This window comes from Corythoichthys intestinalis, chromosome 4, assembly GCF_030265065.1.
Source record: "Corythoichthys intestinalis isolate RoL2023-P3 chromosome 4, ASM3026506v1, whole genome shotgun sequence".
In the NCBI taxonomy this organism is placed as follows: Eukaryota; Metazoa; Chordata; class Actinopteri; order Syngnathiformes; family Syngnathidae; genus Corythoichthys; species Corythoichthys intestinalis.
This window is the reverse complement of record NC_080398.1, coordinates 28,068,530-28,093,814: the sequence shown is the minus strand read 5'-3', so window position 1 is coordinate 28,093,814 and position 25,285 is coordinate 28,068,530. Positions and strand designations below refer to the sequence as shown.

The 25,285-nt window shown below is 38.8% G+C and overlaps 2 protein-coding genes across 6 annotated transcripts in view; one reads left to right on the top strand and one right to left on the bottom strand.

Moving 5' to 3' along the window:
- Positions 1-1,406: 1,406 nt before the first annotated feature.
- On the top strand, positions 1,407-25,026 carry foxj2 (forkhead box J2). 3 transcript variants are annotated; one of them, XM_057834008.1, is made up of 10 exons: positions 1,407-1,549; positions 1,764-2,069; positions 6,038-6,112; positions 6,183-6,275; positions 6,349-6,459; positions 8,044-8,386; positions 8,516-8,650; positions 13,394-13,495; positions 14,421-14,741; positions 23,380-25,023. In XM_057834008.1, exons 2-10 carry the CDS (start codon positions 1,773-1,775, stop codon positions 23,490-23,492), a joined length of 1,590 nt encoding a protein of 529 aa, XP_057689991.1. In that variant the 5' UTR covers positions 1,407-1,549; positions 1,764-1,772; the 3' UTR covers positions 23,493-25,023. The 3 variants fall into 3 exon arrangements, with proteins under 3 accessions (XP_057689991.1, XP_057689989.1, XP_057689990.1); XM_057834006.1 differs by having other exon boundaries at positions 8,498-8,650; XM_057834007.1 differs by lacking the exon at positions 1,407-1,549 and adding an exon at positions 1,568-1,681 and having other exon boundaries at positions 8,498-8,650; positions 23,380-25,026.
- Positions 23,666-25,285, bottom strand: part of epn1a (epsin 1a) — a 39,515-nt gene continuing 37,895 nt past the window's right edge. For all 3 annotated transcript variants that reach the window (XM_057834003.1, XM_057834005.1, XM_057834004.1), the window contains one exon: positions 23,666-25,285. In XM_057834003.1, coding sequence (XP_057689986.1) covers positions 24,825-25,285 — 461 coding nt within the window. In that variant the 3' untranslated portion in view covers positions 23,666-24,824.

Sequence of the window (25,285 nt, the reverse complement as noted above, 5' to 3'; positions counted from 1 at the left end):
TTCCAATCATTCCCGATAATTTTTCCCGATCATATACATTTTGGCAATGCATTAAGGGAAAAAATGAATAAAACTCGGACGAATATATACATTCAACATACAGTACATAAGTACTGTAATTGTTTATTATGACAATAAATCCTCAAGATGGCATTTACATTATTAACATTCTTTCTGTGAGAGGGATCCACGGATAGAAAGACTTGTAATTCTTAAAGGATAAATGTTGTGACTAAATATTGCCATCTAGTGTATTTGTTGAGCTTTCAGTAAATGATACTGTAGCCATTTAACTGTTCTGCCCAAATGCATGATGGGAAGTGCAACCATGACTCTGCAGAGTGGTACCAATTGGTATATCTTCTCTGCGTTGGGAAATAACATTGGGTGTTAAGAAAAAGATCAATTACTACCTTTCTTCCCCACATTGCTTCCCTCAACATTTCTAATCGTAGGGAGAGGGATTGTAAGGGTTTAGCCAATTAAAAAAAGGCTCCAAAGGCTGTCAAAACTCGTTTTACGCTGCCTTTTGGCTCTATATATAGGTAAAACGGCGCCATTACAGATTGAACGCGACAATGCGTGACTGGGTTGTGCAGCACATGCGTTAATTGCGGTAAATATTTTAACGTGATAATTTTTTTTTCAAATTAATTACCGCCGTTAACGGGATAAATTTGATAACCCTACCTTAAGCCTAAACTAAAGACTCTGGATGAGTGTAACATATTATGTTTGTAACGTTAAATACAATTAGAAAACGATTTAATTAAAAAATATCTATAAAAAAAGGCATGTCCGATATTTTTTTGCCGATTCCGATACTTTGAAAATGACATGATCGGATCCGATCAATCGGGATGCCGATCGATCGGGACATCTCTACTTTGAATTTGTCAAAGCATTCCAACAAAAAGTGCTTCAAGTATATACTTTATATACGAGGGTGATTTTCTGTTGATTTTGGGGCAATTCAGGGTCACTTCCTATTGATTTTGTGGCATTTCTGGGTCACTTCCTGTATACTTGCAGTAATTCTGCGTCTATCGCTATTGATTTAGGGCATTTTCAGTTCACTTCCATTGGAAATGAATAGGCCTTTTTGGTAGAAAAAAATTGAGATTTTGGAATAACCCTGAGTTTTTTTGACCAATAAAAATACAACCTTGTGTCTTGTGAATTTTTTGAACATTTTGGTTGGAGCTTTGTTAATTGACAGCCAAAAAGTTAGGGACTCTAAATTGTAGTAGGAACTTTTAAAAGTGTTGTGTAGATGTCAATTGGTGCAGTTTTGCAACACAGTCTAACAGTCAAATTATTCATATTCACTCCTCTTTGCTGGAAGGAGGGAGTTGTTCCCACACGAGCAAAAGCATGATGTCACCCATGAGGGAGGAGCAACAGGCGTCATCCATGCACGAACAGAAAAGGGAGGGGAAGAAAAAAAGGAAGCTTTCCCGATAGGTCTCGTTGTGTATAAAGTTCCACAAAACTTTTTCCCGACTCGGGCCCTGGAGGGGATTGCAATGCCGAGGGGGCAGATCTGAAGGTGAGCCTGAGGGAGAAGGTGGGATTAATGCTTTGGAAATGACACCATCTAAAATGAAACCTTTTTCAAGGCCTAGGCCCTCGAGTGGCCATAGAAAAGCAAGGCTGTGTTATCCTAGTGGAGCAATAGGAAGTGTGTGTATATGAAGTGTGATTTTTTTTTTTCTCAAGTGAATATACAAAGTTATACTCAACTCACAATGATTCCTCTTCAGACTCCCAACATGTCCTCTAACCTGGACTCCAGTCTCACCAGCATTGACTGGCTGCCGCAACTGGGAATCAGCAGCCTGCGCTCAGGTAGAGAACGAGGAGGAGAGAGGGAGAGGAGGAGGGAAAGAGTGGGGGAGAAAGGGGACTCCCAGCAGGACAACCCCAAAGGTAAACCCCCGCATAGCTACTCCACACTCATCGCCATGGCTATCACAGCCGCGCCGAAGAGGAAGTTGAGCCTGAATGACATCTACACATGGATCAGTGACACATTTCCTTACTATAGCCGGACAGGACGGGGATGGAAGGTATTCATTTTTGTCTGTTAGCCTAATTTAACTAATTCGCTGCCATTGAAGACGATTGACGTCTAATCCATTTCAACTGGGACAGGCTGGCAGCAAAATGGATTGAACCTCTAGTGTCGTCTATGCAAGGGCGTAGGTTTGCATAGGGACGGTAGGGGCATAACACTACCAACTTTTCAGGATGCTCACATTGTCCCCACCAACTTTTAAGCAACCTTATATGCATGATATAATGAGTTCAGTTTTATATGTCAATTAGATTGTCTTCCCATATGTTGCAAGGTTAGAACTGACCCTACCATTATTAAGTGAACTATTTTCAAACTTAGATTTGCCCTTTTTCACTTGCTGAATATGCCGGTCCATTTCCCTCCCTCAAACGCATGTTTTATTGGTTGATGGCTTGACCCACCACCGACACACACGATCACACAGCCCCAACAGAAATACATATCAAAAAACATGCCGCCTCCTCCACCCCCTTTGAAGAGGAGGAATATTACAAGTTTTTTTTTTTTTTTTTCGTCCAGCAGCAGCCAATGCAAGTAATTTAAAAGACACCAATGTTGTGGAGGTGGGGGACACTCCACTAATTTTTCTACTGAAAGTACGACCTGCATCAGAGTTAGCATAACATGAAACTGTGTGAACTTGCTAACTTGCAAAACTTGAGTAGGAAGCTGCTTAGGGAGAAGTGTCCTTCTGTTTGTGTTTTCTACAGTTAGTGAACTCTGCTGGAAACGATACAGAACAAGAAAAACGTGAGCCAGAAGCTGCTTAGAGAGATAGGGGTGCTGCATAACCTCATATGCTGCTCACACAACACAAAATACACACGACATATTCATAATTAACTATGTACATTAAAAAAAATTGTTTTTTTTTTTTGGGGTGCCGCAAGCTACCCACAGTAGCGTTGCAATCGACTGGTCGATCGTAATCGACCCCTGATTTAGCATATCAATTAATTAGGTTCATATTCGTGAGAAATGTAGCCCTGACATAGCCCTGGCATTCAAGATTTAATGTCGTCAGTGGTAGTGGAACATGATCATTTACTACCTGTGCCCTGAGTTTAAATGGACTGGACGACCATCGCTCTCAATAGCCGCCTATGAGTTGACAAAATCACCATTATACCCAGTGTTGTCACACATTAATTGAAAAAGTAATTTAATTACTGATTACGCCTCAAAAAGGTAATATAGTCACTTTACTGAATACTTCATTATGAAAGTAAGTTACTTTAAAAGTAATTTATAGATTACTTTTTACCAATTTTTCTCCCTTTGTTGCCTCAACAAAAGAATGACAACAGAAAATTGTCATCGCATGTGATTGACTTTCCAATAATTTAAAGGGGATGATCAGAATTCTTCACTTAAGGCTTAATGTTCGTGCTAGCGGGGTTTAATTATTCGATGGAGTTGGTTTCAACCACCATTGACTGGCGCTAGCTGAGCCACTCCGGAGCCCTGAAACTAACAAATAACTGACAAACTGCATGGAATTTGTTGAAATCAACTCCACCGACTAATTAAACCCCCACTAACTTTTACTAAAGTCAAAAATCTGAAATTCGGGTTAGGGTTAACAGCATATCAGTGCCAATGTAAAACAATGCAAATTGACTGCACAATAATCAACAACACACAAATGAATTGCATAGCCCAATAAACACAAAGGTGGGGGAGGGCGTGAATGCGCGCAAAACCCGGAAGTACGGCAACCATGCACTTTACACTCAATCGGACTTACAACAAATCCCAAAGATGCTAAACGAACATGTCACCTCACGACATGAATGTGCAGCACAAATACGATGCGGGCAATGCTTGCAGACTACCTGCTGTTGCAATGGCAAATCTACGAAACGGCCGCACAAGTAGTGGCTCCAACCTATCGCCGGAACCCTCCAGAATGAAGGATAAATACTCACGTTCATTCTTCATACATGGACGCACACAGATCAACATTCCTTCGGCTCGAATGTGCACCCTTGCTCCACACGCCTTTCTCAGTCCCAAAACACTTAGCTTGTGTGACTCAAGACAAAAACAGGAAGTAGCAATGAGCCGTTACCATGGAAACGAACGCATAGTGGGAACTTTTCTAACATTTTCTATTCAAAATGCTCTTCGTACATGACTACAATATTCTTCATTCTACATACATCATGAGGCAAGAACAAAATAGCACACAGACACTAAGGAAACTAACTTTAATCAGATTACTAGTTTGGAAAAATGAATGCTTTAGATTGCTTGTTACTGAAAGAAAATCATATTAAAATAACGCGTTACTTAGTAACGCGGTAGTGACTACACTGATTATACCCCTTAAACTCATTAACGCTTTATAGGGCAACTGACTATTTTGGGTAATTATAAAAAAAAGTAATTAATAGCAATTATATAATTCATTATTATTTATATATATGTTATCAGGGGCGTCACTTGACCTAATGTTGGGGCACAGGCGAGCAAGCTTTTTTTTTGTTTTTTGTTTTTCGCACTTGCAGTATCTATCATAAAAAGGCAGAAACAGTGCTTTAAACCATATATATATATATATATATATATATATATATATATATATATATATATATATATATATATATATATATATATATTAGGGCTGTCAAACGATTAAAAATTTTAATCGAGTTAATTACAGCTTAAAAATTAATTAATCGTAATTAATCGCAATTAATCGCAATTCAAACCATCTATAAAATATGCCATATTTTTCTGTAAATTATATATATATTCTGTAAAATAAATTGTTGGAATGGAAAGATAAGACACAAGATGGATATATACATTCAACATACGGTACATAAGGACTGTAGTGGGCATTTCACTCTACTGTCATTTAAATCTGTCTATGCTGTCCTCACTCCGAAGCGTCTACTTTTTCCAAAGCTAGACAGCTAGTGAACGACGCCTTAATAATCAGACTTCTTCCTTTTTCATCTGATTTATTAATAAAATGGCCTCAAACCATTGTCCTCTTTAGACCGTCGTATAACTGCAAAAAAAAGTACACAAGCATTGCATTAGCAACAGCGTTAGCTTAGCACGCTATACAGGTTCACTAAACATAAACAAAAAGCGTCTCATACAAAAAATATAACATTTCGCTTACTAACATAATATGTACATTCTTTACAACAACCATACTTACGGACAAATCTTGTCCAAGGATCATATAAGCACAACATTATCAGCCCGAGACGTCATGCAGCCATATTGAACTGGCAAGAAAATAAATCATGTCGCAAAGCGACCACAAGAGTTCGCTGTTAGACAGCACAAAAAGCCTGCTGTAAAACTTACCAAAAGGCAGAATACTGCCTGAGCAGGACATGTGCGTTAATTGCGTCAAATATTTTAACGTGATTAAAATTACAGCGCGTTAACGCGATAACTTTGACAACCCTAATATATATATATATATATATATATATATATATATATATATATATATATATAAATTAAAGGAAAATACAAAAATAAAAAAGATTAATTCTGGGGCACGTGCCCCAGTAAAGTATGTCTGGCGACGCTCATGATTTAACTGGGTGGCCCATAAAGGGTTAACTGCCAGCGCATGTAGCATATTCACACGGTATGTGCTTGTTCTGTGGCAGCAAGTAAATGAATAAAATTTATGTCCAGAACACTAACACTAATTGATTGAATTAACAACATGTATCTAAGCATTACCTAAATGGATTTGATCTGAAATCTGATTTGATATACCGTACGTACAGTAGTTTATATGATAACAAGCACTATTGAATCGGAAGGCCTGCAATTGGCTTGGAACCTCAATTCTGATTGGATGTTGTATTTTATATTGTTGCTGCCAGTGAAAAGCATGTGTTTTTTAATGTCTAATATATGAAGCGAACAGACTCACACACTTGTCTGAATTTTTTCTTGACATTATTTTCTTTTTACCAGAACTCCATTCGCCATAATCTATCCCTCAATAAGTGCTTCAGGAAAGTTCCGCGTCCTCACAACAACCCTGGAAAGGTGACTACTTGATAATTTGTTGTTAAATATTACACGGAGTATACAAAACGTCACGTTTGGGCTTATTTAGGGCTCCTATTGGACTATGGACGGCCCTGCAGAGTTGAATCAAGTCAGGGCGCCCAAACGACCCTATCCAGAGGAGGAACGGGAAAGACTGAATGTGTGTTAATCATCTAATTAAGCCTAAAATGGCTCGTATATAATCCAATTTAATATTCTCAATGTTCTTCCAGCAAGTCCCAGCAAGGGACCCATCACCTCATTCAGTGTTCCACAAAGAAAGCAGTATACAGTCACTGCAGCAGCCACCACGCTCTCGGTCACCCTCGCCACCTCCTTGCAAGGTAAAAGAAAAATGCTGTCCCTTTCACAATATTTATCCAATAAAATGACAAAAATTTAAAGCATTGTTGGAAAAAATATAATACATTTTGCTGAACAGTAATGCTAATTGCAGTACAGTTTTGCTCTTATGGACTATTAAGGATGGATTTTACTGTGGGCCAGTTAGCCCTATGAGGGCTAATTTGAAACTGAAGAAATACTGTAGTCCAATTGATAATATAGGTTTAACCTAATAGTTTGCGCCAAAAGATGGCAGATGTTGGCGCAAATAGCAACTACATGAGGCACCATATTTGCAGCTCTGGCTTGTTAAAATCAGCAATGTTTACGCTTAAAGGGTTAAGTTACATTAGCACCAGGGGTCGCGTTAACCGAATATTTTCCGTCGTTGACCGGTTTTTTAAAACGGTGACGGAAAAAACTGAAGTCCATCCGTCATTTTGACAGGTTGCAATTCACACCCCAGACTACAGGGTGGCAAGTGAGCATATTAATTAGCTATTGTCTCTCTTGATGCATGACGTCGTTGGCCTTACTCGGAAAAATGTCAAGGCAACTGAGTGTTTGCCTGGCACGGCCAGACTGTTCTCCCTATATTTTGCAAACACTGAGAGAAAAGTCTGGGACACAGAGTGGGTACAAAATCAATCGACAAATCAGATTTGTTTATTTGCGTGACGTGTTCTTCACGAGCAACGTCACTCTTGCGCGCCCAAAGTCGTCTCTACAACAACACGGATGGCGGGAGAGCCGAGAATATGTTCCAATCCGCGGTAAATTCAGTTTTAAATGAGCTAAAACACATCGACACGAGACATTGACAACAGTCTGTCTCGCGCTCGCCATGTTGAACAAACTCCGTTCTCCTCGTATGTTTACTTCCGCGCGCAAGTCCCTCGTCCTGCCCTCGTCGCTTTGCTAACGGCACGTCTGCCCGTCGCTGACTGGTGCACTCCGCTGTCTGTTTGCCTCTTGTTAAGCTTGTTTGGACAGAATATTAATTAAAAATGAATGAAAACTAAATACTCTTGAATATGTCATTATTATCATTTTAAAAATGTAAGTGACGGGTAAAAATAGATTATGACCGGATTTTTATGACACTGTCAGTCAAAATGACAGACAACGAAAAAGTCTAGCGCAACCTCTGATTAGCACTACTGATTGTGAAGATTTTGTGTGGATCAAGTTGACATAGCAACACATACAGGCTGAAATCTGATTGGATAACAAATGCATCATGAAACAAAATATGTTAGCTGTGACACAGAAAGCGTTTTTATTACAAAATGAGATATGCCATCCTCTCGAAGCAAAGTGTATTTTCGATTTATAAATAAACTCTCACCTCAGACACTTTCATTACAGCTTTGCCTCCTAAATTGTGTTAAAATGTGCTTTTGTGAGTAGCGAAAAACATTTAGCAAAACAGGTTTGAAAATTTCATCAAAAGTATAATAAGGGCAGCCGATAATCCAATTTTTCAGTTTATGATCCAAATGTCTTCTGTTTCGATGGTATGTGCTCACACAGAATTAAATAGTGTTAATTTGCACTAATACAACATGTTAATGTCTTTCCAGCAACCCTACACACCAGCGCTCACGTCCCCAATCAATACTTCCCCAAGACCGGACCCCACTCTTCCTATTCCACCATTTTCTGCAGCTATATCCCGTCCAACATTCTGTGCCCACTCTGGAGCGGAATGCGCTCTTACTTCCTCGTCTACTCACTTGACCCCCTCGGCTCTCACTTTTTCTTCCCCTTTTCCTATACCCGTGGCCACCCCTTCCTCAGCAGGGTCGGGACCCCCCACGGCGGACCCCCCGCTGCGATTCACCTTTGACGAGATGAATTTACCGGACTTGTACGCGTCCTTTAAGTCTCTCTTCAAGAGTATGCGGGAGAGAGGAGGTTCACAAAGTAAGTGCAGTATTGAGACATAGCTCTTAGATATTGGCTGCCATTGATGGTGATAGATCTCCAATCTATTCTGACTGGGAGATCAATCATTTGATGTATTTTTTTAAACAGCTGATTGTGCTCCCGCAGCCATGGCTAGCAACGACATCACCCCACTGCACACCCCAGTTCTCCTGCCCATGTCTCCCCACCTTGCAACACAACCACCCGCTGCAGTGACACCACTTGCACCACCAAGCGACACAGTTCGGGTTACACAACACAGTAAGTTCAATTCATTTCAATTCAATTTTATTTGTATAGCCCTATATCACAACAAGGTTGTCTCAAAGGGCTTTGCAGAGGCAGTATGACACACAGTCAGAAACAGTAGATGAATTAAATAAAGTTCTAGTCCAAGTCCCGGGCATCCCTCATCCTTAGACCCTCCATGTCGGCAACGAAAAACTCCAAAAACTCTTTGGAAAAAATGAGAAACCTTGGGGAGAACCACAGTCAGGAGAGATCCACTCCCAGGACGGACAGACAAGATGCACCAGGACTGCTAATGGGAATTAGCAGACGGAGTTACAGTTTATAGAGATGAAATAGAGTAAGGGAAAAGGAGGAGAGTTTATAGAGATGCAATAGAGTGAGGGAAAAGGAGGAGGTCCATCTAGCCCAGTACTTCTCAAATAGTGGGGCCCCACAGGGGGGCCCAGAGCAATGCTGGGGGTGGCGCATGTGACCTTGGGGACCATACTTTTTTGTCGTACTAGAAGAAAGTGTAATTGCACATCCACTTAGTGGGTGGCAGTGCCGCTCTCATTTTCAGCATGTGTGCAGTACTTTTGAACCAAACAAGAGCACACAGCAAAGAGCACTGAAGATATGAAAAGCTAAGAAAAGGAAATATGACGAAGGATATGTAGCATTTAGCTTTTTGGCTTTGTCTTTTAGTACAGTGGGAGACGAGGAAAGACCAGGCCGTCTACTTTGTCTGAAAAGGTTTGCAGCGGACAGGAGGAATTATTTTTTTTTCAGCGAGTGCCACATATTGCCAGCAATCCTCCCGCTTTGTCAGTGTTACATCAGTAACAGCGAGCACGGTTAGCATAATATAAAGTGGCATACCAAGTTGCTCAGTGCAAAATAACCCCACACCATAGCAAAGGAGTTGATACTGCCTGCAGCAAAAAGAAAAACTGTCCCACTGCCCACTTTTTGTTCTATTAATTTTGTTTTTTTCGGTCTAATTGTTTGACATATTGTCTTCATGCTGGATGTTGCTTATCAATTTGAATTATTATTATTGATTTCATTAAACGGTCAAAAAAATGTATCGAGTGTATTTTTACAGAATTATGTATTTTTTTTTTTTTTTTACACTTAATTGTAAGTTGATCTATATTACTTTTTCTCTTTATTATCAAAAATAACACAATGTTATGCAGAGTTGTACTTACAATAATAAGAATTTTATATACAAATGATACTACAGTATATTTACAGTGGTGGCAGAGAGTTGGGGGGGGCGCGGAACGTTTACATCTTCCTGGGGGGGGGCGTAACAGAAAATAATTGAGAAGCACTGATCTAGCCAGATGAGACTGGAGGCTGCGGCTGAAAAATAGCCCCTCCTCAGAGGGGAGGGGGGAAAGGGGACACCGGGTGACTAGTGATGAAAAGACTAGTCAACTAGATATTTAAATTAGAAAAGAGAAATAAAGTAAGACAGTTGGTAGGTAGAGTGAGAAAAAGGAGATAGGACTCAGTGGCTGTACTTCCCCCAGCATTATAGACCCTACTCACCTACGTCACAAAATGACGTGTCGCTATATCCGGCCGCCATATTGTCCGTATTTTTTAGACTTATTCTCATTGTTTTCAATTAGTCGTGCAAGTTATAGAGCAATTCATGGAAGCCCCGGTGTTATCTGACGCTGTAAACTCATTGGATGCGTTGCATAAAAGGCGGTATGTGGAAAAGCTTCAGTTTATCCATTCGCCAGATCCATATTTGATGCCTAAATCGATGTTTTTCGACCCGCTGTCTTTGCCGTCTTTGCCTGACATCTGCTAGCTACCCTGATATTTACAACTATCTTGTCCACACAAAATCAGCCTATTCTCACGAAAGTTTGAAAAACTTTAAAAGCTAAGAGCTTGGAGGCTTATAAATACTTCGTTGCTGCTTGGGTGAAACAGGTCCTCGTCCACGAAAATTCGGCAGGAATCTCGTGTGCTCGGGAAGGTGAGTTACGAAATTTTCAATTCAAAATCTTTTGTTTTTTCTAACATCCACTGTCAAGTCTAATTTATTTCATGTCATTTGTCAATGGAGCTAGGGCTTTTAATGTTTATATGGTTTAGCGATAGCACTCTCACTACATACATATATAATACGTAATAAATGCGAAGTGCGATAGCACTACTCCAGATTGTCCCTAGTTGAATTTATTTTTTGGCTTTTGACCTCAATAGTGAAATTGTAAATTAATTGTATGACAACTGTCTGATTATCCCCTTATAATTATATATTTTCAGGTAGTTCATTCACAACGTCTGAGTGTATGTTGTCGGCGATTAGCCTAGCAATGATTTTAATTGTGGTTGTCAGCCCAAAACCCTCTAAATATATATTAAATGCATCTTACCAGATATAAAATGAATACTACATAATCTGTGGTAGTCGTTTGGAGCCCAGTTTTCTCGTCGAATTGCAGCAGTCAATCTCAGTCTCCTCTCCGGGTCTCTCGGAATACGGTAAAACTTCAAGTCTCTCCGTCTATCTTCTCTGTTTTTGCAACCGACCGCCACACACGACTTCACCATTTTGATTATTAATGTTAACGAGCAGAAAAACACGCCATAATAGGAGGAATTTACGAAGCGCTAATGCATTAACATGACAAGTATACGGATAACATGGCGCGGGCGCATGGCTGTGACGTCACGTGAGTAGTGTCTATAGCTTCTAGTGCAGCTTAGACTGAACTGTGAGTCTCGTCCGATTTCAACTAGCCTGACCATAAGCTTTATGGAATACGAACGTTTTTAGTCTAATCTTAAATGTACAGACTGTGTCAGCTTCTTTAATTGAAGCTGGAAGCTGATTCCATAAGACAGGACCTTGGTAGCTAAAGGCTCGAGCGCCTACTGTACTTTTAGAAACCCTGGAAACTACCAGTAGATTTCGCGGAATATTGCAATAATAAATAAAGCAAAGTGGCTATTGACTCCACACTCTATATGGTTCACTAGTCTCTCCTTACTTGCAATACAGTGCCGAAGTATGGGGCAATAATTACAAAACTTCGCTATATTCAGTAAATGTACTGCAGAAAAGGGCATTACGGATCATACACAAAGCTGGTTATCAGGATCATACAAACACACCATTTCATAAGTCAAAATTGCTCAAGCTTTCGGATATTGTACAATACCAAACAGCACAAATAATGTTCAAAGCTATAAGAAATGTATTACCTCAGAATATTCAGCAGTTGTTTACAAACTACGAAAAAAGTTACAATTTACGGGGATATTGGGACTTCAAAGAACCCAGATTTCGGACGACAAGGAAAAGTTTTTGCTATCAGTATGTGGGGTGAGGCTACTGAAGAACTTTTGTGTAGATTTAAGACAATGTATAAATATTGGACAATTTAAGAACCTGTATAAAGATATGATTTTCAAAAAAATATAAGGATGAGGGCGATATGGATAACAACTAGGGTGTTGTGGTTTTTGGGATATGGGACATTGCGGTCATTTATTCATTTATTTATGTTTTCTGGGCTGATTAATGGACTGGGCTTTTGCACCATTTGTGTATAGGTAATGTGCAGGGTTATATGGTGAGATTGTATATGTGTTAAACAAGAATGTATGTATTTAAATATAATGAATGGAACTGATATGTCAGGACTTAAGGACAAGGGGTGGGAGTAAATAAGTTTTTACTTCTTCTCACTCCTTTTCGAATACTCATATTTTGTTTTTCTTTTTTTTTCATCATTGTCACAGATTATTGGTATCGGTATCGATTATTGGTATGTATTAAGTATTCGAAATAAACGTGTTCAATCAAAGATACATCGATTTGGTCTACAGTGGTGAAGTTATTTAATATTATAACGGGGTATATAGAAGATTCTGAGTCTAAGTCTCCCAAAAATATCAAATGTTGGGCCTAGATTTTAAAATCGACAAAAACAGCATTATATTGTGGTTGGGGGTTCATTCGTAGGGCCATTATTAAGTTAGTGAAATAAGGCTGCTGCGAATAATTAACAACTAATCGGTTAGCAAATAAATGGATAACTATTTTGATTGATCATTTACGGACATGGCAGACATTGCCCAAATCTTTTTCTGATCTTCTTAATAGCAAATATTTTCTTATTTCTTTTTCTCTATTTAATAGATATTTAATAGTTAAAAAGTTCTATTATTTGGTTTTAATTACAAAAAATGAAAACAATATTTAAATATGTATTCATTTGTATTGATTCATATTAACTAAAAAGGGGAACAATTTTAATTACGAAAAAATGAAAGCAATATTTAAATATGTATTCATTTCATTTGTATTGATTCATATTAACTAAAAAAAAAAAAAAAAAAAGAGGAAAATAATACATGTTAAATTTGTATTTTATTTTTTCAAATAAAATCAGAAAGGAAGGTAAATGTGTTTATGTGCAAATGTTCTCTCCATTTTTTCTAAAAAAAAAAAAAAAATAATAATAATAACAATACTAATTTATTTTTAATATTATGTATTCTCCCATTTCTGTAGCGAGAAACATGAAGTCAATTCATTTTCACAGACCACATTGAATGATGTGCGTTGAGTTTGACACCTGTGATGTAAATTATATTTTCATACTTTCTGAAATGTTCAATCTGAACCCCTGTATGTTTTTTTTTTGTCTAATCCTGAAAATCCTGAGTGAGGGTGGTGACTTCTGTAGCTAAATGCTGAAACTGTAAATTGTTGTTTTTTTTTTTTTTTTGTTCTAGTGGTTCCAACAGACTGGTTTACGAGCACAGATTCACTGAAGGAGAGCTTCCGCATTGCCAGCAATCTTGACTGGGCCAACATTGACCTAACTGGTCACCCAGGTTAGACTGCTGATTTAAAAAAAAAAATGCTTTCAATACCTTGGTGTTTTTAAAAATGTGATAATAATTTGCAAGTTTGGTATTTTAGCAAGTAATGCAAGTCAAAGCACTTGATTTGCTTTCATACAAAATGATATAGAGGGGCCACATCTGGGCCTCGAGTATGACACCTGTGCTTTAACGCAAATTAAATATTTAGTTTCTTGTACAGTTAAAAGTTCGGTTGATGCTTGTCTGATAATTAAAAAAAAGAAATACGGACTATTTTGAACTCATCTTTCTATGAGAAATGATGACTTTTAACTGTGCAAACAAGATAGTTATTAATTTTTTCCACTTCAAGCCCCCCCCACCCCTTAAAGCTTTAAGTTTTCGGAACATTACACATATCCAATATAAATACAGATTAGGGATGTCCCGATCCGATCACGTGATCTAAAATCAGGCCGATCGCACCATTTTTCAGAGGATCGGAATCGTGTGAAAAGGATCGGGTTTTTAATTACAGAAATTTATTAATGCACATAAAGTATTGAAGGTATAGAACAAAGGTAAAGTACATAAATATATTATCATTAAAAAAATAAAACAATATGGAAAATTAAACATTAGCACAAAAAATACTTTTAAAATAAACTTAAAAAGTAAAAATATTGTATTTAAAAAAAAAGGTTTAAATTATTATTTTTAAAATTATGTTTTTGACTTAGGATTTTCAAATTTTTAGTTGTACTGTATTTTTTGATTTGAATTATTATTACTCATGTACAGTACTTATGTATTCCCCCAATGCTTTTTGATGTCAACAAATTCAGACGTCAAGGGGTTAAATCTTGAACTTCACCGTACTAATTCATTTGCTGGCATCCCAGTGAAGCAACAGTAACATATTAGATACTAACCCAACATTTTTTTGTGTGGTCAGACCTGCTGGAAAGCATGCGCCAAGCGGAGCTATGCGACTGGGCCTTGGACCCGGCGCTCTTCACTTCCCTGTGCGATTCCCTCAACCGCTTCTTTGCACAGAAAGGCATGCTGACCTCGGGCAGCCACTCCCCGCTGGCCCCGGGCGGACATCACCCGACACAGGCGCTAACTTTCAACGTCAACAGCCCGCATCTCGCAGCCCATCCATCATTCCACTACGGCTCCACCAATGGTGCGACGCCGTTGCTTCGCAGGCCTCTTCACGTGCAGGGCCACAACAGTCATAGGCCCACACAGACGCAGCCTGCAAACACAACTGGTAAGACCTGGTTAATGGCATGTCTGAGTTTTAAAGCTATCCCTTGAGTATTTTCATTTGCAAAACAAAATTTGTTGTACGAGTGTGACAAAAACTACAAATACAGTAATTCTTTTATAATACCATTTAACAGTACAGTTAAACACTAAAGTGACTAAACATCCTCTTTTGCCTGGACAAGTCCTCATATTAAGTTTCATAAATTCATGAAAATGTCCGGTTTTTATGATTTTTCACAGAACCAATTTGAAGAGAATCTAGTACTAGTAGGGGCAGGAGAAGGAGTAGATCTTTTTTGTTGGCAGTTTACCCATTTGTTTCATGGGGAATTACCACCATCTACTGACGGTTTGGTGAGAGATCAGGCAACAGTAAGGAGTTCAATAAGGAGCTCTATAAGACGTGGCTCTATACACCTTTCTGTAAGTTTATCTCCTGTTAACGTGTCTTCTGTTGTATATAGGGTTATATGTGTACACAGAGATGCAGTATATTGTATGAGCCTTTTAATTGCTCTGTGTTAGTTTTTGTGGTTGAATGCCAGTATTATATTCTAAATAGCTGTCTTTCTTATGTTTTTTTTTTTTAACGATAAATACGTATATAATGGCAACTGTTGACTTCTGTCGGAGATTTGTACTGGTGTAATCTCTAAAATCCCATTTGGTGTCGCATCTTTCCGCTACCGATGATTGGAAACTTTTATAGCAAAGTCTAATTTTGCCACGGTTCCCGTAGTCGCTAATAGGGTAGCAATCAGTGTGCTCAGCTGCGCTAAGCATTATGAGCAATGTAGTTTTGAACTGCTGTGTTTGGAAACGGGCTGGTTGAATAGCTTGTTAGTTTATTTCGGTTATTGTTTGCGTACAATCTAGAACATTGAATGAGAATAAAAATTGAGTGGGAATAACAATTTGTCAACGAAAATTGTCGCGATATTAATTTAAAATAATGTTGAGTTGGCACATAGCCGACTGTGCGTGTGTATTGACTGGACTACATTTCCATGGGCCTGCATTATATATATATATATATATATATATATATATATATATATATATATATATTTTTTTTTTTTAATCAATATTTGTTTTTGTGTTGTTTTTTTTTTTTTTTACTATTCAATAATTTTTTTTAGGAAGAATAAAGCCTGTAAGTAACCAGTTCAGTAAAAAACAAGTGGGTGATATAGGCATCTTTGAGTAATCTTCGAGTAAAATTCAAGTATCTCGAGGCCGGGCCGAGTGTCCTTTTTTGGAAGTCAAAATATGGTCACCCTAAGTCAGGGGTGCCCAAGTTCAGTCCTCGAGAGCCCCTATCTAGCTTGTTTTCCATTTCTCCCTCCTCCAACACACCTGACTCAAATAATCAAGATCATTATCAGGCTCCTGCAGAGCTTGCTGATGAGCTGATCATTTGATTCAGCTGTGTTCAAGGACGGAGACATGGAAAACAAGCTGGATAGGAGCTCCCGAGGACCAGACTTGGGCACCCCTGCCCTAAGTTAAAGCCAACTTTGAGGGCACTGTTGTGTACCTATACAGTACAGTAGTACCTCTACTTACGAAATTAATTGGTTCTTAAAGTTGTTTCGTAAACTGAAAATTCCGTGAGTAGGGATGCGTTTTGCATGTACAGTAAATGCCCTAACTTGTTCCAAGCCTCCCAAAATTCAGACATAAATCTTAAAAAAAAAAGCATAAAAATGCATCAAACATGTAACAAATACATATTATTAGATTATTACACAATAAACATGAGTTGTGCATAATGTAAAAACAAGGAAATAATAAAATTTAATACACTCACATACCTGTTAACCCGAGGCCGTTGGCAATCTTACAAATAGTGACGTATGCCCTTACAAACTGGTGACTAATCTTACAACGTTCTATATAGCGTGAAATATGAAACAAAAATAAATCTCAATTTTTAAATTAATATGAATTTATTGGTAATATTGTAACATAACCTGGTACAATCAAAGAACAATCAATATCTTCAGCTACATCATGATTACTAAAAATTTAACACTGACTTTTGTTATAATTGTATGTAGTACTTTTGGCAATTTCTATTATATCTTGATGGCTGCTCTTCAGCTGGCAATTCAGTTTGACTTGAAGGCAGTTCATTAGTCTGTCCAATTATACATTAAAAAGGTCAATTCATAAAATTAACTTACCGATGCAATCTTTGAGTCAGGGAACATTTTTTTTGCTAATTCTGAGAAGTGATCAGCAATAGTTGCAGGCAAATTGTGTTCGGCAACAAATTGGCAGAATGAAATCTCCGCTTTCGTCACTTTTCATACTGCAGACTTCATCTTTATGACCAGTGTTGTTCATCTTACTTTAAAAAAGTAATTCATTACAGTTACAAATTACTTCTCCCAAAAAGTAATTGACTTAGTAACTCAGTTACCTGAAGGTAAGAGTAATTAGTTACTTGGCAAAGTAACTGGTGTTATCTTTCATGTTTTTTTTTTCATCAAAAAAAAACAAAAAAACAACAACAACAAAAACATAGTAACCTTTACTATGTTTGGAAATCGTTTAATGTTGTGAATCAACTGTTAATGATGTTAAAATTGCTACCGTTTTTTATTAGTTCTCTTCTGTCTACTTTTGACATGTTAAAGTTTTAAAACTGTTTCATCATTTAAAGATAGATTCAAGTCAAGATTTTGTTGATTTAGGAATATTTTAGATAAAAAGTTAATTAAATTCGCTAGGAAGGTTCACTACAACAGTCTTTCTGAGAAGTCTACTGCTTCAAAATGGCGTCTGTTTATTAACGTCGCTGTCTGTCATTTGGTATGTAGTTCTATAAGCATTTGATATCTAGGCGTAGATTGTAGGCTGTCGGCTACAGTCAGGAAATATTGGACCCATCTAGCCTAGCATCAAGTTTGCTACAGCGTCATAACACTCTTCTCTCCAGTGTCTCTGACTTTTCTCATGTCATTCAACTAACGTAGTATCGCTCGAATTGTCTCGTTGCCGAAACAGTGACAAAATCCGAACGGGAAAAAAAAAAAAAAAAAACGTAATGCACGAAAAACTTATAGATTTTGAACGTATGCCGTACAGGCGTACACATTTAAAAATCAGTGCTCACTTGTACAAATTACGCCGAAACCATACAACTTGACAGGTATGCACTCACATAAAGCGCTCGGAACCTCATGGCATGGGGGCGAATGAAGACGCTGGGATACACGCATGCAGTAGAGGTCCCTCTTAGCCAAATGAATGCCAGGAAGATGCTAGGCAATAGCCATTGACAGAGCAGCTGTAAGTATGCTACGTTCAGTAAACGGTACCAAACTATTTTTGCATTTCGTATCCTGAAATTTCTTTCGTAATAGGAGGCAATATTTTCCCATTGAGGCGTGTCGTAACCTGAAAATTCCTTTTGTAGAGACGTTCGTGAGTGGAGGTACCACTGTAACTGGCAGCACTATGTATAAATATACTGTATTTATACCTGTTAGGGTTGGGCAATTAGACTAGAAAAAGATCTTTTATTTTCTACCAAAATTCTTTTCACTATTTTCAAAAACTTGGTTTGAAGAGTTTTATTTTTTTTGCCTGGTAGTTTTTATACAATGGCGTCTACCAACATACAAGGGTTGGACAAAATAAGGTCCACCTTTGTGACAATTACAGCCTCAATTCTCCGAGGTATTTATTCATACTTGTGAATTGTTTCCAAAGGAATTTTAAGCCATTCTTCAGTTAGAATACCCTCTCACTCTTTTAAAGATGATGGCGGTGGAAATCAATGTCTTAATTGAATCTCTAAAACTTACCATAAATGCTCAATAATGTTGAGGTCTGGGGATTGTTCCAGCCATACGAGATGCTCAACCTCATTAGAATGTTCCTCACGCCATTCTTTAACAGTTTTGGTGAATGTTTATGATGCCAAAATGTTCGGTATTTCCATTACTTTGTCCAACCCCTGTATATTAGTACTACTGTATGTATTTAAATTGCAAGGATGAGGACATCATTGTAAAATGTGTAAAATAATTGATAGCAGACAACCAATCAGATACTCAGGTGTCAAAGTATTTTAACCTAATTTAATCCATTAACCATTTTTTCCCATCATGATAGTTGTAACGTGAACCAAAGTAGTCTTGTAATGTACAATAGTACGTAATTTTCTAAAATATTTTATATTTCATGACTGCCTTTAAGAGCAGGGGTCTCCATACAATTGTACATAGGCCGCAAGGTTTCATTCCAGCTAGGGATGTCCCCGATGAAATCATGTGATCGGAAATCAGGCCGATCGGGCCATTTTTCAGAGCATTGGAATAGGTGAAAAGGATAGTTTTTAGATTAAAAAAACAAAACTAAAGACTTTTTTTCGGTATCGGATCGGGACTCTGTATTGGCAGATTCTCAAAATCAGATGACTCTGACTGGGAATCAAAAATGTGTGATTGGGACATCCGTAATTCCAACAAAACAAGACGACACCTTTGCAGCAAGCTAGGGTTTTACAAGTGTAATCAGTTGATTGCATCCAGGTACTGCTTGTTTCAGCAGAAACCTCATTGGTTAAAAACCAGGACCTACAGTGGCCCTCGAGGACCAGTTTGGAGACACCTACTACAGAGCAAGGGCGTAGGTTTGGTCACAATATTGGTAGGGATGATATAACAGCATAACCTGCATGAACACTTGTTGCTGGCGACGGGACATTAATAAGACCAAACAGATCGGGTGAACGATGGTTAATGCGTCAGATTCTTGTACTTATTAAGTCCATACATCTAAGTCATTTTTCACTTAAATCAAGAAAAAATGCTTTCAAATAATTTTTTGAACAATATTCTTGAAGAAAATTTCTGACATACAAGTTTCAAGATTAAATATACAAATTTCTTCCTTAAAATAAGTCTGTTAAGAATTTTTTTCTTATTTCAAGAAATCTGAGTAAAATTTACTCAACACACTGGCAGATAAATTTCCTTGGTTTCAGTGTGAATCTACTAGAAATAAGTGAAATTAAGTTTTTTTTCTTTTTTTCAGTTTTAAGGAGGTGGGTTTTTTACCGTGCATATGTATTGGTTCAGGTGATACACCGTTCAATTCAAACCTTGTTTTCAAAAACAAACACACACACACACAAAAAAAAAATAAAATAAATTACATATGGCAAAAAACTTGGGCAATAACAAAAATAAATAAAAATGGAGCCTTCCTTCAGGTATAGCACTACTGTTTTTGTCCACAAGCACAGCCAAACTCAAAAAAAAAAAGAAAGTTCCTTTGGGCTGCTTTAAGACCACGTAAATAAAAATGAAAACTGGGAGAAGGGGGTAAACCTTGGTTCAATACATTTCTTGAAGTTTAATTAACGTTAACAGTGGAAATCATCCAGGGGGATATTTCTAAGCAGCTTCCTGCTCGAGTTCGAGAAATTTGCACAGATTAATGTTGTGCTAACTCTGCTGCAGGTCTGACTTTCAGTAGCAAAATAAGTGGTGCGTTCCCCACCTACACAACATTTACGTATGTACTAGGGCTGTCAAATGTATCGCGTTAACGGGCGGTAATTTTTTAAAATTAATCACATTAAAATATTTAACGCATGCCCGGAACGATCCACTCACGCATTGCCGCAAACAGACTACAATGGCGCCGTTTTATGTATATTGAGAGCTAAGAGGCAGAGGCAAGCGTTTGGAGTGGACACAGGCATTCATTGGAGCATCGCTATATATTGGGAAAAGCTTTGGCATCTCTTCCACAACAGTTATAGCTATTGTGGCGAGCGACGTGGGGAAGAATGACAGGAGATGAAATTTTCCTAACACCCTGGTTTGAACAGAACGCAGAGAAGATATACCATTTGCCGACACCACTGACAGTCATGGTTGCCCAACTTCCAATCATGCACTATCACTTAAGTATCACTTACTGAAAGCACAACAAAAATAATATTCCTATTTCTCAAAAAAATAATGTTCACAAGAAGAAAAGCGCTCAATGCATAGAGAACTGGCATTCCCAATCAAAATGGTTATGCAAAATAATACTCAGACTTTGGTCAAACTCTATTCAAACATTTCGTTTAGCTCAACAAATACACTAGATGGCAATATTTAGTCACAATATACAAACTCACATTTATCTTTTAAGAATTACAAGTCTTTCTATCCGCGGATCCCTTTCACAGAAAGAATGTTAATAATGTTAATGCCATCTTGTGGATTTATTGTTATAATTAACAAATACAGTACTTATGTACAGTATGTTGAATGTATATATCTGTCTTGTCCATTCCAACAATAATTTAGAGAAAAATATGGCATATTTTAGAGATGGTTTGAATGGCGATTAAGATGAAATAATTTTTAAGCTGTGATTAACTCGATTAAAATTTTTAATCGTTTGACAGCCCTAGTATATACATTACTTACAGTGGCTGCTGCTGGCGGAAAAAAACTTCCAATATCCCTCGTCTTTGAAGGAGGAGGCGGCGTGTTGTGTTTCTGTCGGGTCGGGGGCAATCAAACGTGCGTTAGAGGGGAGAACAAAAGGATTGGCACATTCAGCAAGTGAAAAAGGGTCAATGCAAGTCTGAACATAAGTACTGTAATTCACTTAATAATGGTAGGGTTAATTCCTTATAACATTTGGGGAGACAATCTAAATTACTTATATAACTGAAGTCATTATATAATGCGAATAAGATTGCTTAAAAGATGGTGGGGAAAATTTGAGCATCCTGAAAACTTGGTAGTGTTATGTCCCTATGCAAACCTACGCCCTTGCTATAGAAGATAACTTCTTGTTGCTAGGTAGAATTCACATTTGTGCACTAATGCAATTTTTTTCTTCCACATTTGTCTGATTAGCAGGGTAAATGTTCAGGATTACCTTTTCCCCCACCAAATAGTTACTCTAGTTGCTATCAGGAGTGGGAACCTCCTGGTACCACACGATATGATACAATTTGCGATACAAAGCTCACGATAACGATGATCTGACGATATGGCGATACAACGAACATCGATACACTGGTCAGGAAATCATTTTAAGATATTCTACAAGCAATAAATAAACAGAAAAACAAGTTTCTGCTGTGAATTGGAATGAATTCATCACGAGTAGAAGTCCAATCCTTTGAAGTGGGAGGGTGGCAGCGAATGAACATTCAATCACTTGCTGCCATCCCTTCCACTTCAAACGGATTGAACGTCTATGGCCGTCAGTGGCACCCAATGCCAGGCAATGAGGTAATTTTGGGCCATTCGGGCTCCCTCCCACCTTCCTCACTCACCCTCTGCTTAGATGACATTAACTCCTGGTTCTCCTCTAACTTCCTCCTACTTAATAGCTCCGAAACAGAAATCCTCTTAGTTGGAACCACCGCAACGTTCTCTAATGTCCATAAGTTCTCTATTACCATCAACAATTTACCGATCTCTCCTTCAGTCTCAGGTTAAGAGTCTGGGTTTCTTCCTCGACAGCACACTTTCCTTCTGGTCACATATCAACAGCATCACCAGATCAGCCTATTTCCACTTTCGCAACATTTCTCGCCTCCTCCCTTCTCTCACCCGCCATACCGCTTCCACCCTGGTCTGTAATCTAATAACCTCCCGGCTCGATTATTGCAATTCCCTAACAAGTCTCTCCAGAAATTGCAGCTCCTCCAGAACTCAGCAGCACGCCTAATCACTCAAAACCCCGCAACACACCACATCACCCCCATCCTCAGTCAACTTCACTGGCTTCCTGTCAAACAAGGAATCAACTACAAGATCCTAATCATCACCTTCAAAATACTCCATGCCCTGGCCCCTCCCTACATTTGCGATCTTCTCCGTCCCCCGTGTCCGCCTCTCCACCTTTGGTTCCAGAGCTTTTGGTCATTGGGCCCCCCAGCTCTGGAACTCCCTACCCCCTGATCTTCGCAGCATATCTACCCGATCACTTTTCAAATCTAGACTGAAAATACACCTGTTCACTCTTTCTTACCCACCATAACCCCTAGCTGTTATATTTTTACTTCTTTTTATTGTGCTTTTAATTTTTTATCCTTTTAGTACCTTTTATCGTACTGTGATTCCATGTCTCTTGTGAAGCGTCTTTGTGGGCTTTGAAAAGCACTCTAGAAGTAAAATGTATTATTATTAAGATCATTTACCTGTTGGTTTTCAGTTACTTCCTGTTGATTTTGGGAAATTTTATGGGTCACTTCCTGTTTGAGTTACAGAACAGGAAGTGGCCTGGGAATCACCCAAATGAGTAGGCAGTGACTCAAACTCAACAGGAAATGACCTATAAATGCCCTAAAATGAACAGCAAGTGACCCGAAAATCAGACCAAATGACTGGGAGTCCTCTGGTTTTGAATGAAAAAACGTTCTGGTCTAAATGGATTGGGCGTCGAGCACCTTCAATGGCAGCCTTAGAGTTAACTGAGATACTATTATGGTGGAAGATTTTGGTAGCAATTTGTTGGTTTTTAAATTGATATCTCGATTCTTGGCAGGAGCATATGGATAACCTTTTGGGATACAAAGTATCACGATATATCACCATTTCGATATTTTGTCACACCCATAGTTGCTATCACTATAAAAATATGGCCATATTTTTGTGTCTCAGCCAGTGCACAGCCTCAAGGGACAACGCCCCGACCGCGTCCTCCTTTTAAAAGTCTCCACAGCAACAGCGAGGAGTTCCAGGATGATTTTGACTGGGACTCTCTACTAGTCTGAAGAACTTGGCGTGAGCAACCAGAGAACAACTGTTTATCTTCTCATTAGGCTTCTCCCAAAGTATGATTTTCACATTTTTACCAGTTTCGCTCTGCCGGACTGCTTCTTGCCTCATATATTCCGCGGATAATCACCAGGAAGTGTTCTTGCTTTGAATTTAAAAAGCTATTGGATCAAGGAAAATAAAATATACATTTATTTTTGTCACATTATTGTACTCTGCAGCAGTAAAAATTGCAAATAGGATAAAGACATTAAAGTACAGCACAAGCATGAAACCAGCCATATCCCCTCATCCTGTTTGCCCCCCCAATAAAATCTCATAAATTTCTTTTGTCAAATGTGAATGTTCACAGTCAACAGCACACAATTACCCGCTATAAGATTAGTTTTTCCTTCTTCTTGTCGATATAAAATGTGTAAATTAAAAGAACAGCATTGGCGCACATTGTCAAGTCTCTCATGTTTGTCTTTTTCACACTCATTCATCATTGTCTATTCACAACAGCAACGTGGGGCGAAACAAAAGGACGTACAAACGTGGTTGAAATGGTGTGGATTATCAAAAATGAATTCCCATTGGCAGCCAAAATGTGCGACCCTTAGAAATACCTTGAAATTCCAAGATTGCAGAGTAGTAATACAGGTTAGTCTTTCAAAACAAAACGATAGGATGCAAATGTCTTCTCGTGAGTCACTGAAACAAGACAGAACACAAGAAAAGAACGACATCTTGAAATACGTACACAGAAAGGCATTGGAAATATTTCAGACTTGCACGAATAAGTTTTCGCCACCGTCGCGTTACTTTTCTCATACATGAGTCAGATCAGTCGAAGCGCCGATTCGGCTTCCACAGCAAATAGGAAATAAGGAAAATAAGCATTTGATTTATTTATATATGGCGTGATCACATTAGATTTTTCTTAATTCTTCCCAAAAGTGGATAAAAATACAATAAATTAATCTTAAATTAATTAAAATGATTCGACCACATTGTACCTGAAATGTTGATTTTTTTTTTCTCCTCAGTCCATGTGAAGTTGGTTAAAAAAAATCATTCTTCATGCACACGTATCTTCTACCAGGTTCAGTGTTAGTCTTCGGCGGCTGCAAATGTTAGACATGAGTGTCACGCGGAACATGAAGACGACTAAATAAATATTTTTTTAATAACCCCTCTGGAAATGAACGTGGTGTAAATGAGTCGTCTGTGAAATGCTTTTGGACAAACGGAAAGGAGGTTTTCTTTTGTGGACATTTGTGGATGTTAAAAAGGGAGCAGCAGGTTGAGACGAAGAGGTTTTAAAACGGAAGGGTGGCGACTCGTCCTCAAAGAAGAAAGGGATTAGTGCTGGCTCCTGTCGTTCCTGCGCCTCCCACCGCGCCGCCTGTGCCCATCACTGCACCCGCCCTACCAGGCCCGCCCAAAATCAGCTGAGGGGGAGCCACCGCTCCGGGACCTAGCATAGCGGAACCCGGCGGCGCCATCGGGGAGAGCCCGCTGTAGCTCATGGCCACGGGGCCGGCCGGCATCATGCTCAGGCCCATTCCGGGGGGCCCCGCGTTCATGGGCCCCAGGCTCATTCCGGGGGGCGCCATGCCCAGCAAGGGGTTGGGAGGCACGGGGCTGGTGCGAAGGCCGCTCAGGCCCAGGGACGAGGGCTGAGGTGAAATGGAGCTCATGGCAGGAGCCACGCCGAAAGGGTTGGACGAGGCCGGTGTGGGAGACACGCCGCGGCTAGAGATGGTGCTGCCCGGGGTCACGGCCATGCCGGGTGCTGGAGACGAGC

Excerpts from the sequence above, each read along its gene's own strand:
- foxj2 (XM_057834007.1), top strand. The coding sequence starts at position 1,773 with ATGTCCTCTAACCTGGACTCCAGTCTCACCAGCATTGACTGGCTGCCG. Across the intron at positions 6,276-6,348 it reads AGGAACGGGAAAGACTGAAT|CAAGTCCCAGCAAGGGACCC; the intron begins GTGTGTTAATCA and ends ATGTTCTTCCAG. Across the intron at positions 6,460-8,043 it reads CCTCGCCACCTCCTTGCAAG|CAACCCTACACACCAGCGCT; the intron begins GTAAAAGAAAAA and ends ATGTCTTTCCAG.